Below are 19,341 nucleotides of genomic sequence, written 5' to 3'. Positions count from 1 at the left end.
GCTTTTGTTGCGGGAGCAGTTTGTATTCAGGGAACCAATGCCTCGGTGTGCGCCTTTAAAGCAGACAGCAAGATAGCATCAGCTAAGGGCAGCTCTCGAATCCTGCTTTGGTAGGACTTCCTAACTTGTTTCTTTTATTGGAGCGAAGTGGTTTTGCTGGAGCGTGTTTCCTAGCAAGGCAACACGGTAACGTTACCACACCTGTGTAGAGGAAGGGCGAGCGACTCGTGGAGTCAAAGGGGTGACTTATAAACAGAGTATGGGTGCTAGCACATTAAATACAAAGTTAATCCGTTCGTTTGAACGAGTGCCCCTGTTAGTGTTGTTATCTGGTATTTGTTTATCGTAGGAAACGGTCAGGACATGGTTACTAACACTGTACGTTTCATTAATCTGGTCACGAGTTGTGTTAGCATTACTAATCTAGACATTCACAGAGATTTGTTGAAATTCCGTAAGTTTTCTTCCCACTTAACAAATACTAAGAATGGGTGTTGGTGTTTGTTAGTGTTCATGTAATCCCCATTGTGGTGTAGCAATGCCTTTGGTTAGCAATAACGGTATTAGCTTAGCCTAACTACCTGTTTACGAGCTTCTCTGTTTATATTGAAAGAGTTCAGTTTCCCTAACGTGTTTGACAAATGTTTTGTGGTCCTTTTCGAGGCCTAATATTTAGTTTTATAAACCATGGGAATAACGCGCGTTGTCTATATTCCCATCGAGAATTGCTACAAGTGGTGAAAAGTTAACTCAGATGAGATGACACACCCAAGTGAGCTCACGATTCCTTCTGCTAATGTTGTTGTAATCCTGAAAGTCAGCAAAAATAACTGGTTTCCTTACTGCCAGAGATAAACCCAACTCACTAGGTGTCTGTGTCTTAAGACTGCTGCATCCTCTATTGTTAATCTACTGAAATACCGTAAATCACAAAGTTAAATCTCTCATTTTGTTGGTTAAAAAAAAAAAGGACCTGTGTTTTTCGACATGGCTTTGTTTAACAGTCTCTAACATCCGTGTGTCAATTGCAAAAAGTCAAATAAATTCAAAGTCAAGGGCAGTTCAGTCAGTTGGAGAGTGTTTACATCTATACAATGTGCTGTATGGGTGGAGAATGACGATTCAGCTCTATTTGTGTTTGTGAGGGTGTGGAGGACGGTGTATTTGGCAAAGCAACACACACTTGTTCCATCTTGCTAATAAAATAAAGTCAAGGGAGAGGGACAAATGTAATTATGAGATTAATGAATATCTGATTTAGATTGCGTAATAAGTACACAAACTTGCTCTTTTATGCTCTGCAGCGTAATGAACACCAACATCCCGTCATTAAACTCCTGAAAACAACTGAACCCAGCGCATTCCCAACATATTCAGGGAAACAGCTCAGGAATTCTTTAGCAGTCTTCTTGGGATCATGTGTTTGTTCACCTATTGTACGCTAATTGGGCTATATCATGTGTAGTCAAACCAGTGACGTTTGAAACATGACTGACAAATTAAGCTAAATTGTTCGGTTGTCAGTTCATCTGAGATTATTCATGCAGGTTTAAAGCAGCACTTGCTGCTTTGCCTCCATGTCAGGTAGGAAGACACCCTCATGTAAAAGAATGTTGATTTGTAGATTCTGACAGTCAACTAATGCAACATTGTCTCTAAGGCACAACTGTTTAGACTAGAGTGGGGTGATTTTTCTGTCCTGAGGGTAGCCAGTTTAGTTCACTGCTAGGCATACACCAGATGAATCGGTGGGTGCGAAAGGCCCTCGCTATGAAAAGCACGGCATCCTGTTACCAGCAAGGAAGAGGAACGAGACATGCAAATATGTGTTTGCAGAAGCTTGTAATAATTCACCTTTTCTAAATTATTCATATTCATTAATTCTCTGTCACCCGCTGCTGGCACCTGGTGCCTGTGGGGCTGTTCATCCAGACTGTTGCGGAAGCTACCTGTGGGGGATGTTTTTGCTTCTCAAAATGTAGCTGCGTCTCACTACCCCCAAGAACCACTTTCTGTAAGGGCACCAGCACTGCGGTAACTTACTTTGATCAGTTTCTGGCTAATTTGTCCTGCACTCTGTTTTCAGTAGAGAACCATAGCAGTTTGAATATAGTAGATATTTTACCTGGGTAAGTAAAAACACGGAGAAAGTATAAATAAGATGCTATTTTCTCTGCAAGTACATTGATCTCATCATCGACTGGCAAGGATGCTCTTATTGATCGGACAGTATTTGTCCTGGATAATGTGACTGGTGGTCACTAAAAGGGCTGATCTCAAACAAAGGCTATCAAAGGGCAACGCCAATTCTCAGAATTGGAGTTGGGTGAAGTAACTAATATTTTATCGATTCATTTTTGAGCTGTTGAGGCGAGAATAAATCATCTGCAACTAATGCCAGTTTCACTGGCACCATTGAGAGGTGAATAGGAAACCACACAGCTGGCAAAACTGCATGTTTTACCATGAAATGGGTCACAAATGATGCTTCATTTAATGTTGCTGCAAACCTATTATTATCCTCGGGTAAAAATGTATTTAAAGGGGGTTATTTGTTTGTTTGATTTTTCTTTTTGATGGACTACTTACGGCCGCTAACAAATACTCCACGGCCCATTGGTTGGGGACTCCTGGCATACACAACAACATTAGATTAAAAAAAATAGCCTACAGGAACATTTTTAATTTTTTTTAATTTATTGCCTCAGTATAATAACTTGTTAACTTGATTGTATGTCTATTGTGAACCAGATTTAAATGTCATAAAATATGACTTAGGCTATTTCATACCGTGAGAAATCATGTTTCTTTTTTTGTTTTGTTTTTTCTAATTCATTTTGTACTCTCAGCTGTTCTCAGTTACCAAGAACAGGTTAAGTGTGATGGAACGCATGTTGCCTAGCTGCCGCTGTCAAATCATGGTACCTTCTCATCTCTTATCAAAGAAACAAATTGAACATTATTAAATGATGTCTCATTATTAATCCATCCAGCTATCCTTTTTCCAATTCAGAGTTGCTGTAGGCGGCTGGAGCCTATGCCAGTTGCCGTTGGGCGAAAGGTGGGGTACGCATTAGAAATCAAAGACTAATACAACTTGTATCAATATCGACTGACCCTGCTCCCAACAATCCGCATCAGCTCCCCCTGCTTGCATCCAGATGCATGTACATAATTTAGATGTATTGGTAGATCGAGTGTGGAGAGATCTCTCACACCTCTTTCCTCAGTTGCTGATTTATCCACACACCTGCACTCTGAATGCACTTATTTTTTTTCTCCTCCATTCAAGGCCGCCGTTTCACTGACGGACACTAAGAGGATTGTCTCGATTCCTAAATGCGCTGCTGTGTGTGTATTTCTGTGAAAGTCGGTGGGAAAGACTGGAAGACCCGGTTTCACAGAAGAGTCCACTGTCCGTGCCGGGTCGTGAAATATCGATTTCGAGCAATAAGCGACGCTACGCCACACCGTTCAGTGTCGTGTTTACCTTCTCAGGATGTCACACAAATGTTTGCTCTGTAAACCCAGTAGACACGACTGAAATGTGAGGCAGAGGGGCACATTTTAGTGTAACTGTCATGATTTGAAACTTTCTCCATTTCAAACCATGACGGCACCACAGGCTCTTTCCATGGTGTCGGTGGTGTGTAAGTGAGCCTCTCTCTTGTCAGGCAAATAGCAAATTGGTGATAAAGTGCTGCTGGGAGTTGCTCAGCGAACAGTTTTGTGAGTAAATGCATGCTGAAGCGTGAACTCCCCTAGCCGCCTTGAATGAGTCCTGTGGAATGCTTGGGTAATGGGAAACATGCAAGTGTCAGGATAAGATCACCATGGTCAGCTGCAGGGGGAGGAGAAAGGATATCTGTTAAGCACAGCAGGCTAAAGACATTTTTTTTTTTTTTATTATTCTCATTATTCTGACTATGGAGATCAGCATTTACTGCTCTGCATTAGCACCGTGTTGATAATTCCCCTAATTAGGAGAGGGAATGGTTTTTGAATAGAGAAATGGTTGAAACTCACCCCACTAAGTGCAGCTGAAGTTGGAAGGATTTTAACACTGTGAGGATTTAGGTCTCTGTTGCCCAGTTTTGTGAAAGGCCTCTCTGTGAAAAACCCCTTAGTATGCATTGTGGAGTGTTTTTGGAAAATGCCCCCTTCGCTGTCGTATGCCGTCTTTTTATGTAGAGTAAATAATTTCCTGATCTCCACAGGCAGTGGCTGTTATAACTGTTATATTCTGAAAGACCAAACACAATTCTGCCCGACCCCAGCAGGACCTCGCTATTAAATTATGCATTGTTTGTTGTGCTGTGATAAACAAACTGCTGAGTCTTGAATGCCATTCGGTGTGTCACAGACGAGCAGTTCTTTGAGTTAACACATGACTAAAGTGACTCAATGTTGTTTTGGGTTCTTCTGTCACATTTGCTTGAAGAGAAAAATCTTTTCTGCTTGGCAGTGGTAGAAATCAGATGGGACAGACCAGGAGCTTTCCTGGCATTAATTTAAGGAGGTCTAACATGAGTCAGTGGTGTGAGATTGAAATGGGAGAGGCAGTTTGTAAGTAATGAGATGACAATGGTTTCGAGAGTTCAGCATATTAGTTTTTTTTCCCTGCTCGCGTCGCTTTGTCATCAGTGCAGTGTTTCTATTTCACCAGTCGCTGAGCCACTGGAGGGACTTGGTTGACTAATGTGACACATGTTGAGGGTGATGGAAGCAGCTAATCTCCTTCACAGATCGTCAGACTTGGGAGGGTTGTTATTGAGTCAGAAAATTCCCTGTTTTCTTCATCAGAGGAGGAGAGGAAATTCCCCCACCGCTGAGATCCCAGGAGTGGAGTATCCCCAGGCTCTACAGTCCAGATGTCTTGTTTTATACTCGCTTATTCAGCTTCCCTTCAGGTCTTCAGACGCATCACTTTGTGATCCTGAGGATGACCATCACCAATTTGACTCTCTGATATTGTTTGTTCAAGGCAGCCCACCTGGGCCTCTGGCTTTCAGAAGAAAAGCCTTCTCAAACGTGAGGGTATTCAGACGAGTGGACAGCTTCCCACTAAAACTCAGACCTCTGAAAATCCCTAAACCTTTAGTGTAAAGTATTTATTTCGACCGTATACCAGCGCTTCAGTTGAACTTTATATTTCGTAGCACCAAACAGAAAACTTCACTCACGTCTAACGCTACACAGACGGTGGTACATGAAACACGTGGCTTTATGTTCTTTGCAGTACCTGCGGCAGGAGTACGTTTCTGTCTTTTTCACCTCTTATCTTTATGAGAAATTTGGGGCTGTAGTATCACTGATTACTTTTTTTTTTTTTCCAAGAATGAACTGATAGCTCGAAGGACTGAGTGAAGTGCCAGCAGCGGGAGTGTTTACTTAGCATAAACTGCTAAATGACAGCTCACACACCGTTGTTACCGCCCAGCTTTGTTATGATGACAACAGGCTTGTTGCTCTTCTGTTGAACAAACTCTCATGACGTATGTACATGGATTGAAATGCCACTCCCACCTGCTGCATCATAAGATGTATGATGATGATTAAAAACAGGGGCATATATCCAAGCTGCACTGGTGTGCCTGTTACAGTTTAGTCTCTGCCCTATATATGTTGCATCAGGTCTAAACGGGTTAAAGACCAAGCTTTGCACATGTAAGGCTGGGTTAGTCAATTTAATGTCATTTGAGTCAGCTAATTGATTAAAAAAATATATATATAAATTTGAATGAGCTTATTCTTGGCGGTGCTTCGATGATTGACGTGTGCTTTAAGCACCAGTTGTTAATGGATGGGTGTGTGACTTTTTCTTTTCATAAATGAGCCATTTGCTGGCAGGATGTCTGTTTGCTGTAATCATTTAGTAATAACTGTGTGACTTCTGGCAAAACTTGTTTGTTCCTCTCCTCGCCTCGCATAGAGCATATGAGCATAGATTAAAGGTTAGGTAGTTTTCCAAAGGGAATCTTTCTGAAAGTCCGTAGCCCCAGCTGCACTCGTTTCATTTATATTTCAGGACTCTTGCAACCAGAGTGGGCTGCTAAACTGAATCCCTCCCTGTCCTTAACTCCTCATCCCCTAAAATGCACTAGTACCAAGAAAACAGCAGTTTCATATGTGGGTCATGCCTAAATATTAATTTAGCTCTTTCTCTCAGTGCCCTCCATGCAACCTGTGTTGCCATGCGGGAACTCTCCTCTACTGTCGGAAACATTGCACTAATTGTTATTTATCATACCTTAAGTTTGTTAACTCTGTGTTTTATCGTATTGGTGTCTGTGCATGTGCACAGGGAAGTGGGTTATGTGTAAATAATTTAAACCGTGACCCATATACACAAGTGCTAAGTTCTGCTTCTTTTGTCAAAATGTGTGTAATTGAATGTGTATGTTTGCGTGGGTATCCTTCCTATGATCCCTTTCACTGGTCAGCTTACTGATAACAAAGACAGGAAGAGCACAGGTCAGGCTTCACTTCCTGGTCATGGAGAGTGGAGCCATGATGCCACATCCTCCGTATCAACAGTCATGACACTTTTACTGGCATACCGAGGTGTTTGCAAAAGAAACCTTTTTCTCCTTTTGGTGGAAATATCACATGCCCAGTAGCACATTTACTGATTTTTCACACCAAAAGTTTGGATGAGATTTCAGTCAGTTTCTCTATTCTCTACATTTGTAATGATATGCTTGGAGTGAAAGATGGGTTGTTGTTTTTTCTTCTTCTTGTCCCTCAGTTTATCTCCTCAGCGTCGTCTGTTGAACGCTCAACACTTGTAACACTGTTTATGAGCAAAAATGTTTACTGTTGGGGAGGAGCAGATTATGAATATGGCTATGAATCAGCTCAGTGCTTCCATTAGTGTGACATCCCAAGAGGAGGGAAGAATCCGTCTCTGTAGAGCGATAAACTGCCGATGGTGTGAAGCCATATGACGAAGCAGCATTTGACTGCACATAGCTGATTGTCAATGGTCGGATGCTTCTGTTGATCTCATTGACAGACTGACAGTGGACTAAGATGTATCCCATGATGCGGACGGCTGCGGATTACCCACAGCTAAGCACACACATTGGAGGCTTGAAAAGGCCAACCGAGCACACCAGTTCCAGGTGTCGCTCATTCAGCTGATTACTCTCCATTCTGCACCCGCATAACAAAACTGCTGGAGAAACACAGACATCTAGGAAATGTTTGAAAATCCAAAAAATCCTATCATCTATTCCTAAGCGCTTTTTCTTATTGCTTAGGAAAAGAACGACGCGCTGCAAACAGAATGTAGCGGTGACTGTTGTTGAAACTACAGTTTACTTATTGATTCAGTTGTTTTAAAAGAAAAAAAAATTCTAGGACAAGCGCATCAGAAACTTTGTCTCATACGTTCTTACCACGTTTTCCATGAGGGTAATTAAAAAAAAAAAAAATCCAAAAAGGTCATTCAAAAACCAGAAGCCAGAAATGTGAAAGATACTTTCCCAGGCAGCTCATACTGCTGTCCTCAGCTTCATTAAGACGACTCGGTTAGTACATCTGAACAGTGATGATCAAGTGTTGTCTTTAAAGAGGTGCAGCACCAAGGAATTGAACTTATCTCCTTTTTTTTTTATCATCGAAGTTGCTCCAGTGTGTCATCAGAGGACATGACGGCAAGCATTGAACTCATTTTCTCTGAATTGGGGAATAATGGCATGGAAAGTTCTTATCATGACTGTTACTTACTGGGCAACTTCACTCTATTCGACTGGACTTTAGTGTTCTGTAAAAGGCTGTCATAGGCCGCATTCACACTGTAGGAACCTTTGGCAGTTCCTATAACCTTTCAGGAACGGGGCCGTTTTTTCCTGCATTCGCACATACGGGAACTCGGGACCATAACCCTCTGTTCCTATAACCATTTTAGCTCCGTCTCCTCAGCTGGGTTTTTTCAGGGTTCTATAGGAACACATCTGACGGAGGTGTTTGGTGGTTGGTAGCTACGCCCCTTGTCATGTTGTCACGGCTGAAATGTTTACTCATACGACACAGACACAACCGGCGCGTGTTTAATAAGTTAAACTGACACGTTGTCTCCTTTGTCTGCGCCGCTCTGCTCTCCTTCCTTCATGAAACGAAGAAGTATGGCCTGCGCTCGATCCTGACTCTCTGTGTGCTCTTCCAGCCTCGATGTTAGACGCCCGATGTGATGGTCCATGATTAATATCCCCATCATGCAGACCATGAACACGGTGGCCTCCCCGCTCTCCATATTAGCTTCTTGGTGGTGTTTTTTTCTTCTCTCCTTACTTTTCACGGGTTTTGTTTTGTTGTTGAATGTGGCGCTAAAGTAACACGTCGCTGTCGCAGACGGCTGCGTCGCATCAGTCCCTATCAGGGTCCCGACTCATGTGCAAATGCAAACTGAAACAGTTCCCCTGGGGAAGGGCAGTTATCAGAACGAAACTCGAGGAGGACGGTTCTTAGAACGGCTCTGTCCGAATGCGGCTATAGTAAAATGTGCTGTAGACTAAAGGTACTTTTATAAATATCAAGCTCGGTTTAGCTCCTCTCCGCCTTACATGCACAACTAATCAAATAGATGAGTCACCTGTGATGTTCAAAGATCAAATGACTAAAATTTACACTTTGAGTTCTCTGTTGCAGTATGTTTTATACTGCATATATTGATGTTTGCAGATCCGGGGCTTGCTCTGAACCCTGTGCTCACTTGACAGTCTTCAATTAATCCAAGTCAGGTGAAGGTTAAGATATGGCAGACAGACATTTAGAGTGGAGTCAGTTGGGCACTCGTGCTGGAAGTTGTCTCTGACAGACACGGAAGATACTGAAGTCAAGCGAAACACAATTGACTCTGAGCCTTCACCTTCTAAGAGCAGAGCCATTATAAGGCAGATAAATGGCCAGTCACGTCTTCCTCCTTTTTAACGAGTTTAGCACAAGATGCCCTATTTTAATGCTTCCGTAAACGCTGCCTCGCAGTGGAGAATGATGGCTTCATTACTTCTGATCAGTTGCAATGACCTTTTGATGACGAACTTTATAAAGTTCTCGGATTCATGAGTAGGCAATTTGGCACTTTAATGAGCATGGTAGGGGTTAAGATTCAAGATTTGTTGGAGCACAGCCGAGAGGCTTGGCACAGCGTGCTACTGTGGCTGGGAGGGCTGTTAAGTAACAACTGCCATCTGTCCCTGCACTTGTCCACACTCTTGTGTTCTCTCCTTTTTGAGCTTATTTACAGTAAGCAGTGATATGTTTCCACTCTTGTCATTCACAGGTTGTATCTGTCTGTGCGTGCGTGCGTGTGTGTATGAGTGTGTACATGTGCTTGAGTGTATAAAAGAGGCACAAAGAAGGATCCAACGATGGCTGCCAATAAAGGTAAAAACCAGAGCTCTCTGGCGTTGCACAAGGTGATCATGGTGGGAAGTGGAGGCGTGGGGAAGTCGGCCCTCACGCTGCAGTTCATGTACGATGAGGTGAGTCGATGCTTCCTCATTTCTACTATGTTAGCTTTTTACCAGATCTCTGTTCAAAGGCCTTCTTTCAGAGGTCCATCAGAGCTACTAAGAGGTTAACGTAATGATATATTTTTTTCTTTTAAAAACATTTCTCTTGCTTGATCACATATTTATGTCAATTGTGACACTTTTTTTCTGAGAGATGCAACGGTCACAGTTTTGCTCCTCTCTTAGCAGCATTTATTTATTTATTTATTTATTTAAATGCTCTGATGCTGATCAGTGTTGTTGTTCACACCGGCTGCATTGCTGATCAGGCTTCACCGACGCCTTAAGCATACAAAGGCGGCTTGTCGTGTCACCTACACTTCCTAATAAAATGAGAATCTTTACATTCTCAGTTTGTGGAGGACTATGAGCCCACCAAAGCAGACAGCTACAGGAAGAAGGTGGTCCTGGATGGAGAGGAAGTCCAGATCGACATCCTGGACACAGCTGGCCAGGAGGACTATGCTGCTATCAGGGATAATTATTTTCGCAGCGGGGAGGGTTTCCTGCTGGTCTTCTCCATCACAGAGCACGAGTCCTTCTCTGCCACTGAAGAGTTCAGGTAATGATGCTAACTTTACACTGCTCTGTTGGTAATGGCCATTATTACTCAACTAGTGGTTTGACTACGCTCAATGATATCATGGATATCATTCTTGTTTATGACATTTTTGTTCTAAAATGTATAAAAAGCAGACGGAGACCACTTGATATTAAATAGTCCCTTTCCTCTTTTTTTTGTCCTCAGTCCTGATCCTACAATTATGATACAAACATCAGTCAGAATAAGCTCCTAAATATGCATCGAAGATCCACGCAGACAGTTGTTTATTGAGGAGAAGCAGAGCCTGCAGCAGAGCTTTGCATTAATGCCACTGCCTGTTGTGTGTTTGTAGAGAGTGTTTGTTTGGATCTATTTTGGCAGGAAGGTGCGAGTAAGATTTGAACGTTACAAACATCAACAAAATGCAGAAGCATCAATCGAAATTGTTTGTTAGCGGCACTGTTGGAATCTTTTCCACCTGCCAAATGTTGGCCTAAAACACATCAGTTTTGCACGCCGTGAAGAAAGAAATCATCCCCCACACTTTCAGCACTCTAAATTGGAAAAATGCTTTTGGCATTTTCAATACAAACTGTGTTTGACAGCAGCTGGATCAGTATACTGGCATAATGATGCTTTGTTGGCTTAAATGCTCAAAAATACATGAAAATGTCTTTGTGCTGGCAGGGAGCAGATCTTGCGGGTCAAGGCAGAAGAGGACAAGATTCCTCTCCTGGTGGTTGGGAACAAGTCGGACCTGGAGGAGCGCCGGCAGGTGCCGGTGGACGAGGCCCGCGGGAAGGCCGAGGAGTGGGGCGTCCAGTATGTGGAGACTTCAGCCAAAACTAGAGCCAACGTCGACAAGGTGCCGCTGCTCACACATTCCACCTGGTGTAGAGAACTGTGCTGAAGTTTTAGGCACTGAAGGCCTTCAAAAGTATCACCATGAATAGTTTGTATTTATCACTACTTCATAAAGGAAAAAACCATGCTCAGATCTAATATTTGGCGTGACCATTCCTTGCTCTTGTCAAGCTAGTCGATCAAAGCATTTTTTAAACTTGCCACGGCTCGTCTGTGGTATGTGACTGTTTCAGGTCATGCAGTTCCACACAGATGTGAATCTGTCTCTAAATGTCTCTAAAACTTCTGCACAGTCCTAAACTTCAGAATGACTTCAGGATTTTCACCTCATTTCACCTCTTGGACCAAAATACATCAGTGACCTCCTGACCTCTCAGCTCATCTGGATCCGGTCTTCTATCAGTTCCCAGAGTCAGAACCAGACATGGAGAAGCTGCATTCAGCTTCTATGCTCCACATGTCTGGAACAAACTCCCAGAAAGCCTCAGATCAGCTGAAACACTCAGTGTGTTTAAGTCCAGGCTGAAGACACACCTATTTTCAGCTGCGTTTGAATAAAGCTCCAAATCTGAAGCTTGAGTTTCAAAACTTAATCACATTTTAACCACTGATTTTATCTATTGTTCTTATATCTTTCTTTTTTTGTTTAAGATTTAAATCATGCTACTATCATCTACTGTTATAATGTATCTGTAAAGCACTTTGAATCACCTTGTTGTTGAATTGTGCTATACAAATAAATGTGCCTTGCCTTGCCTCATTACTACAGATTTTCCACTTTATCACCGTTATGCTCTGATTGTGTTCCCTCCAGGTTTTCTTTGATCTGATGCGTGAAGTACGAGGCAAGAAAATATCTGAAAACAAGGACAAAAACGGGAAAGGAAAAAACAAGAAGAGCAAGAAGAGTTTCAGGGAAAGGTGCTGCTTACTTTAAGCGTCCCATGGACCCAAACAAGCCACAATACAGCTGTGACGCTGTGGAACAAAGCAGATGTCTTTGTTGTTGTCATTTAAATGAAATTTGATTTGATAAATATTTTTAATAGCTTGTTATAGATCAGTGTCTAGAACAATCTCAACCACTTTGTTGCCAATTTTAATGAATGAAATCTGGCTAAGGGTCTCATTGGAAGATGCCCTCTTGTGACTGTGACTCGGACTGCGGCGTTTGATGGCTCACAGTAAGCTAATGACCAAACTGCCAGTGACACTAACTCTGCTGCTCAAGACATTCTCCACTGTTTAACTCGGAACTCCACTGCCTTTAACTTTGGATCGGTGTGTTTTTGTTTCAGTGAACGGGGATCTTTTAATGTCTTTCTTTAATTTCTCCACTCTTAAATCTTAAGGCTTTTTTTTATTATTATTACAAGGAGCTCTAATGCTGCTGTCTGTCCTGTTTGTAATTATTGATAACACTCTCTTCAATCAAACTTGTTGGCTTTCATCCATCGATCTGGTCATACTCTTGGAAACCTGAATGCGTGTTTAAAGTGGTCGCTGGAAGTTTCAGCTTCCACTGTTTCCATTTTTTTTCCCTTGATTGATGCCAAACAAGGTTATTTCACTATCGCAATTCAATCATAAAAATGGTTTGCAGGGGTTTTTTGTTGTTGTTTTTTTAAAAGCATGTCCTTCTGACCCGACAGAGCTTCAGGTAAGTCTCAACATTTGTTGACAAGGTTGAGATTTCATCAGGAGTATGTTGTCGGTAAGGAGGAGGGAGCCAACCTGATGTTCTTCCCGTCGCTGCGCTGTTTGTGTGATCTGACCCTCCTCACAGGGCAGATTCCTTCCAGTCACACGTCCCTGTTGAGGTTTGGAGTCATTGCTGGCTCCGTGCTGTGACAGCTGTTGACAATCCAGAAGGCCACCTTGCTCCGACAGCATCATCAGCGTCTTTTTAATAGTCATCATTCTGTTGTGTTTTCTTATTTTTATTTCTTTTGAATAACATGCACTACATTGCAGAAACCCAAGAAAGGGACTTCATCCAAATTGGACATTTTTAAATAGATTGTGCCGACAAATTACAAAGAAGACCATGTTTGAGGATGTGCAGTATGTATGATAACTGTGTGCATTTATCAGAAAACTCTACTACCTTTGTGTCTTTGAGCAAAGCTTTGCTTTCTAACTGTTGTTTAATTATTTGCTACAGTAAATGAGAGGTTTCCCCCACTGCCTAAACGATGCTTTGTATTATGCCCTCTTTCTTTTACCACCTTCTGCTGTAAGTATTCTTCAGCTGCAGAATAAATGCTTTTTTTTTTTTTTTCTTTGTAATTAATGAACATTATTTTGTGACCTCACAACAGTGGCTTACATTATTGAGTTCTAGTGTTGCTTTTATATTACAACTCTTTTAACGACTGATTTATTTTTTTGAACAATTCTTTGAAAAAGAATCTGTTACCACCGGTAGGCCTAGTGTTGCACATTGCCCTCTTCTGGTTGGTGTAGGTAATGTGACCGCTATATCTACTTGCCATTTATACATTGTAATGTTAAATTGGCATTAACCACTGAGATGAAATGTCATAGTTGGCATTTCTTGGTTCCTTTGGGCCAGTCTGTGACCCACTTTTGTCAAAATAACCCAGCAGTTACTCACTTTGCATTGATTGTTCCTCTGCCAGCAAGAAGAGTGCCATTGGCCTGTTTTTCTTGAATTTGACAGTGATATACTGCCACCATTTATATTAACTTTACAGCCTTATGTTACATGGCAGGTCTGTGTAACACCCTCAAGACAAAGCCCGGTCGAGGGCTCTCATTGTTGAACCCCTGGGGGTGGCCAGGTCAGTGAAACTCATTTCACAGTGTGGAAACGGGGTTGACTACACCACTGGGCAAAGACTGACCATATATCATTTTTAAAATAGTTTTGGGATGAATGATAAAAAGGGCCTTCCCTTGGTCCTATGTAAAAGAAAAGGAGGAAGACTGCATGTCCTCCGCAGTTAAATGTGTAAAAAGCAACTTGCGCTGCAATCTATAATATGCTGAGGCACATGTGCTCCTTTCAAGATTCAAAATGAAAGGGGACTAAATTTCACCAAACATATATCTGCTGTGTTCCTGTAGGGACTATTTGGGTCTCTCTTGCTCAAAAGTGAGTTTAAAGTGACCTTGTTCTGCTTTATTTTCAAATCTCTCCCAGTATTCCTGCAGGGATTCTTGATTTCCTCTGATATTTCAGTAACGTTCTGTAAGCGCAGACTTCATCTTTTCCGGCACAGTTTTAGCATCAAGTCATCCTTTTTGTGTTGACACTTAAATATCCTTCATGACCACAAATCAATGCACTGTTTTAGCTGCTGCCCGTAATCTTCACAGCACCAGAGATAAGGCTGTTTTACCCCTGCTTTCCTAGAAAGAACGGTATATTTACAAGTATTGATCCGGCAGGCCAACGCCAGGTGAATTCTTAAAACAGTGTTAACCTTTAAAAGAAGAGGTGCAGTGAGAAATACTATGGAGATGTAAAGCTGTAACGTATATGGAAGCCACTGCTTCACATTCACTGCATACCTTACATAAATACACTAATCCCTTTTAATTTATATCACCAGTGAAACCTGTTGGGGTTGAGAGCCTGTGGCAGCATTTCCTACCTGAGAGGCTGAACATGTCACATCACAGATAAGCACATTTACCGGCATGAAACCCACCTCTGGATTCCCACTCCAAACCTGCACCTCTAAGTAGGCAGATTAGGTGGTCTGTTAAACCCACAGGAAGGCACTTATTTAGAAATACATGAAAGGGCAAAGCCAGCCGGGCTAATGACCGATGCTGTGTCACCGGCGCACTCTGGGGTCTTTTATCATTCTGTGGAGAGGGCCCCCGTCCTCTGAGTAACCCTCATTATATCTGAGCTAATGTTGGGGATGAGGATGTTCAAGTGATAAAGCACCGTCACAGTCCTTCATTATACAGAAAGAGAAACAGACTCGGTGGAATTGTGCTTGGCCTGTAAGATAAATGCAATGGACAGAGAATAACTCCTATTTTAGCGACTGTGCTGTATCCTGCTGTCTGCAATGTGCACCTCAGAGGGGAGACTTGTTCACTCTTTGACCAGAGGATGGCAGTCTTGTTATTCTGTAGGCCCAGTCTCTCTGCTTTATTATTGCTCCCAATAGCTGACAGAATGAGTAAACGTCATCTGCCTTTATCAGCCTTTATTAAAGATTTAGATCATGCAGAAATAGCGTTTAGTTTATAATTAAGTGCATATGTATCCAGTGACAGTAAATGTAATGCATTATTAGCAATGACTTTACTGACATTGTTATGAATCAAGAACAGCATTCCTGACATACAAGGGGAAAGTCCTAAAACGGTATTTGTTATATATCAACTGCAGCACAAAAATCCAGACCTGCAACAGCAAATCATGCAGTCGTTTAAAAAAGAAGGTGTGAATATTCAGATTCTAAGCATCTCCATATTGGGGCATTAAACTAAACCTCACCTTACCACCAGAGATAAGGTGAATACAATTGCAGATAAATAACTGTGACCTTGTTCATTTAACAAAATTAAGCCAAAATGCAGAAGCATTGTGTGAAAAAACGTAGTACACCCCCAAGATGACCTTTAGCAGCAATGACTTGAAGTTATCAGTCTCTGACACTGTTGAAGAGGAATTTTGTCCCACTTGTCTTTACAACACAGCATCCATTCATTGGGCTTTGCAGGCATTTGTTTATGCACAGCTCTCTAAAGGTCCCACAACAGCATTTCAGTCAGGTGTGGACTTTAACTTGTCAATTTCAACGTTTTGATTCTGTTCTTTTTCAGACATTCTGTTGTAGCTTGCTGCTGTGTCTGGGATCATTATCCTGCTGATGACCCAGTTTCAGCCAAGCTTTAGCTTACAGATAGATGGACTCACTTTTGACTCGATTATTTTGCTATACAGAGGTGGGTCCAGGTATCCAGGTCCCATGGCTGCAAAACAAGCCCAAATCATTAGCCCTCCACCACCGTGCTTGACAGTTGGTATGAGGTGTTTGAGCTGATATGCTTTGATATGTTTTCTCCAAACATAGTGCTGTGCATTTTGACCAGTCGTCTCCCTTTTGGTCTGGTCTGTCCAAAGGACATTGTTCCAGAAGTCTTGTGGTTCGTTTGAGTGTAACTTTACAAACCTAAACTGTGCTGAAAACATTCTGAATGTTTTCCTCTTGTGAATAATCTTTCTCCCAGTAGATGAACTCCAAATTATTTGGAAATTACCTCATAACCCTTGCCAAATGTATGGTAAAGTAACAATTGCTTCTCTAAGATCGTTGCTGATGTCTTTCCTCCATGGCATCGTGTTAACACACACCTGAACGCTCCAGGCCAGAAAACCGCTAAAACGTCTTTATAGAGGTCCTCACATTTGAGATGATCAGTAACTCAAGTGCATTTGACAAGCATCATTTGGCTGCTACTTACCTTCCTAATTCTAATAGAAACAATGAGGTTGAACTTATTCACACTGCACTTCTCCATTTTGGCTTAGTTTTTGCTGAAAATGACATGGTGTGATGTGTCATATGTTATTGCTCATCACAGGTTTTATTTACCCAATTGTAGTAAGGATCAGATATATTTTCTTTCATTAGATGTGCTTTTGTTTTCACATGACTATATTGTAAGTCCCTCAAACAGCACTGTTGCTCTTCTCACTAAAGAAAGAAGAAGAAAGTAATGCATCTTACTTCAGCTGCACACCACAGCACAAATGACGCCAGTGGAAGAGAGACTGCTCTTTTGCACCGTGTCTCATACTGCCTGCCACCCATGCCATTTAAGATGATTCCTTAATAAATCCTCTGTGTAGATGTCTTCTCCCTATGCTGTCTGCCATGTGTGTCAAATCCAGTATAGATCCTTCTTAGGAAAGGTGGCCCACTCACGATTTGTTGAATCATGAATAAAAGTTTTTATGAACAAACACGATAAATGATGTAAAAACACAGGGTATAGATCATGTTTGATAAATTTGCTTCATGTTGTTAAAACATTCTTTCTATTAGCTGCTGTAACATTTTCTGTTGTTGCACCATCTTGTGATGTACATGTTTTTATATTTCTGTGTTGAAAATGCAGCATCCTTTAGAGCTGTGGATTCCACCCATGGAGTGTTTTTTCCCCCCCTCAGAGTCACCAAGGAAATGGATTCTGTCATGAGTTGTTTAATTGGGAAGGTTAACGGAAAAAGGTTTTGTTACTCGAATGTTTTTCATTATTTGGTCTTTGAATCTTGGCTTTTTCTAAGGTGAGACATGAGGTAGTTTTTAATTATTTGAGCCTCTAAGCAATAAACCATCTGAGAGGGTTAATGATTATGCAGTGGGACCGTGAAGAGCTCCTGGATGCCTCGATTATGTGAATGTGTAAAAATCAGAGGGAGGAATAACTGGTTTAGTGTATGGCTAAGCTGCGTGTCTAAAATCCTCATTGGAGAATAGATAGTGGGGACATCATGTATCTCATAGGCTCACCTTCTATAAGACTGCACTGATGTGTACAAGACAGGCGGTCCAACATTGGACTCAAGCAGAAAGGATAATGTTGAATCCTAAATTGTGAAAATGAATGTGATTTAACATGAAATTGTAAATTTGGGATGTCGAGATATAAAGTATGAGGCAGCCACCTGTAAAGATGATTAATACGTGCCTGCATGCCCTGTTCCCTCATCACATTTAGGAGAAAGAATGTCAGGTTACTCAAACTGCTGCTTTCCTCCTGTAATCACGAACATAATGGACACAAACTGATTAACAGGATCTGGTGCAACTCGACTCAATTGTGGCTTAAATGAATGGAAACACCCATTTAGGAGCTTTGTTTTGATGTTGAGCAAAAAACTGGATTTATGGCACGTCAAACAATTCACTGAACTCGTGGAGATCAGCTGACCTCGCATGGGTGACTGATGGGTGACAAAATAAGTGGAACATTTTGGAAATGAGCATCAGTTTGAGCCGTCAGAAACAAGTTCCTCAAATTATAAATGACAACACCGTTAATAGTGCTATAAGTGGGGTGACAGAGCCAAATGTGGATTGAAATAGTTCATCTTGACAACTTTGTTATTTGTTCACATTGCATCTGTTTTGACAGCATTAATCAAGAGAACATTCAAAAAATGACAGTGCTCCATGTTGTTTGCAGATCCCTTGCATTTAAATGAGCACTTTTACACCTTGAGTTTTGCTCTGTGCTTCCATTTTTCTCACCATCTGTGCAGCACAGCTCCAAACTGGCTTACTGTTCAGTTGGCTTTGTTGTTCAGTTACTTGAGTAAACTTGACATCTGATGAAAAGGTATGTTGCACTTCTTTGTTTTCCGATTCACCCGATTTATAGAACATCCAGTGATTACTTCAGATTCTTACTAACATGTTATCTCCAGTCATGTGAACACATCCTCTTTCAATTCTACGATGTTACATGACAGGGCACAATAAAAATATGATTTGGCCCTCATGAGGACTTAAAATTAGGCACATACAACCTGAGATGAATGAAAAAACATGACATATTATGCTGTGCTACTGTTTATTCAACAAAAACTAGGTGCACCCCGTGATTTAGCTGGTGATCGAACCACCTTTAGCAGCAATAACTTTAAATAGTTGTTCTCTTCATATGTCTTTCACATTGAGCAGAAATTCTGGCCCGCTTTGCTTTACAATGTTGCTTTAGTTCATTGAGGTTTGCGGGCAAACTTGTATTTATGCAGAGCTCTTTTAAATTCCCCTTTCAGCATTTCAGTCAGGTTGAAGTCTGGACTTTGACTGGACTATTGAAACACAGCAATTCTTTTCTTTTTCTGTTGTAGATGTGCTGTTGCTAAAGCTTTAGCTGTTGCTGGGATCATTGTGATGTTACGTTACACAATTTTGGCCAAGTTTCTTGCACTCAGACCGCTAGACTCACCTTTGACTCGGAATACTTTGGTAAACAGAAGAGTGTCCAGGTCCTGTGGCTGCAGAACAAGCCCAAACCATCAGCCCTCCGCCACCGTGCTCGACAGTAGGTGTGAGGTGTGAGGTGTTTGTGCTGATATGCTGTTTTTTGGTTTCCCCCAAAAATGCTGCTGTGCATTTTGACCAATCATCTCCCTTTTTGGACGCTTTCTCCTGCAACCCTTCCAACTACTTGTTATATGTGTTCAGTCTTTTTCTAACTACTGTTATGAGCTTCAACATATTGCTAACTGAAACCTGTAGTCTGAGATTTAGCTGCTGGGTTTGTTGCAGTTTCTCTGAGCATTGCACGGTCTGACCTGGGGATGAACTTGCTGAGACATCTACTCCTGGTAAGATTGAGAGATGTCTTGAATCAATGTGAACAATTTTTCTCATTGAAGAATGATGAATTCCAGGTATCTTAGAAATGACC

The 19,341-nt window shown here is 41.7% G+C and overlaps 1 protein-coding gene across 2 annotated transcripts; it reads left to right on the top strand.

The window, feature by feature from the left end:
* On the top strand, positions 1-13,215 carry LOC142396942 (ras-related protein Ral-B). Of its 2 annotated transcripts, none has more exons than XM_075480197.1 (5): positions 1-110; positions 9,287-9,488; positions 9,872-10,080; positions 10,750-10,927; positions 11,741-13,215. In XM_075480197.1, exons 2-5 carry the CDS (start codon positions 9,375-9,377, stop codon positions 11,861-11,863), a joined length of 624 nt encoding a protein of 207 aa, XP_075336312.1. In that variant the 5' UTR covers positions 1-110; positions 9,287-9,374; the 3' UTR covers positions 11,864-13,215. The 2 variants fall into 2 exon arrangements, with proteins under 2 accessions (XP_075336312.1, XP_075336313.1); XM_075480198.1 differs by lacking the exon at positions 1-110 and adding an exon at positions 169-186.
* Positions 13,216-19,341: the final 6,126 nt, after the last annotated feature.

The sequence above is a fragment of the Odontesthes bonariensis genome, chromosome 12 (assembly GCF_027942865.1).
Source record: "Odontesthes bonariensis isolate fOdoBon6 chromosome 12, fOdoBon6.hap1, whole genome shotgun sequence".
NCBI classification, from domain to species: Eukaryota; Metazoa; Chordata; class Actinopteri; order Atheriniformes; family Atherinopsidae; genus Odontesthes; species Odontesthes bonariensis.
This window is presented reverse-complemented; position numbering and strand designations above follow the sequence as displayed.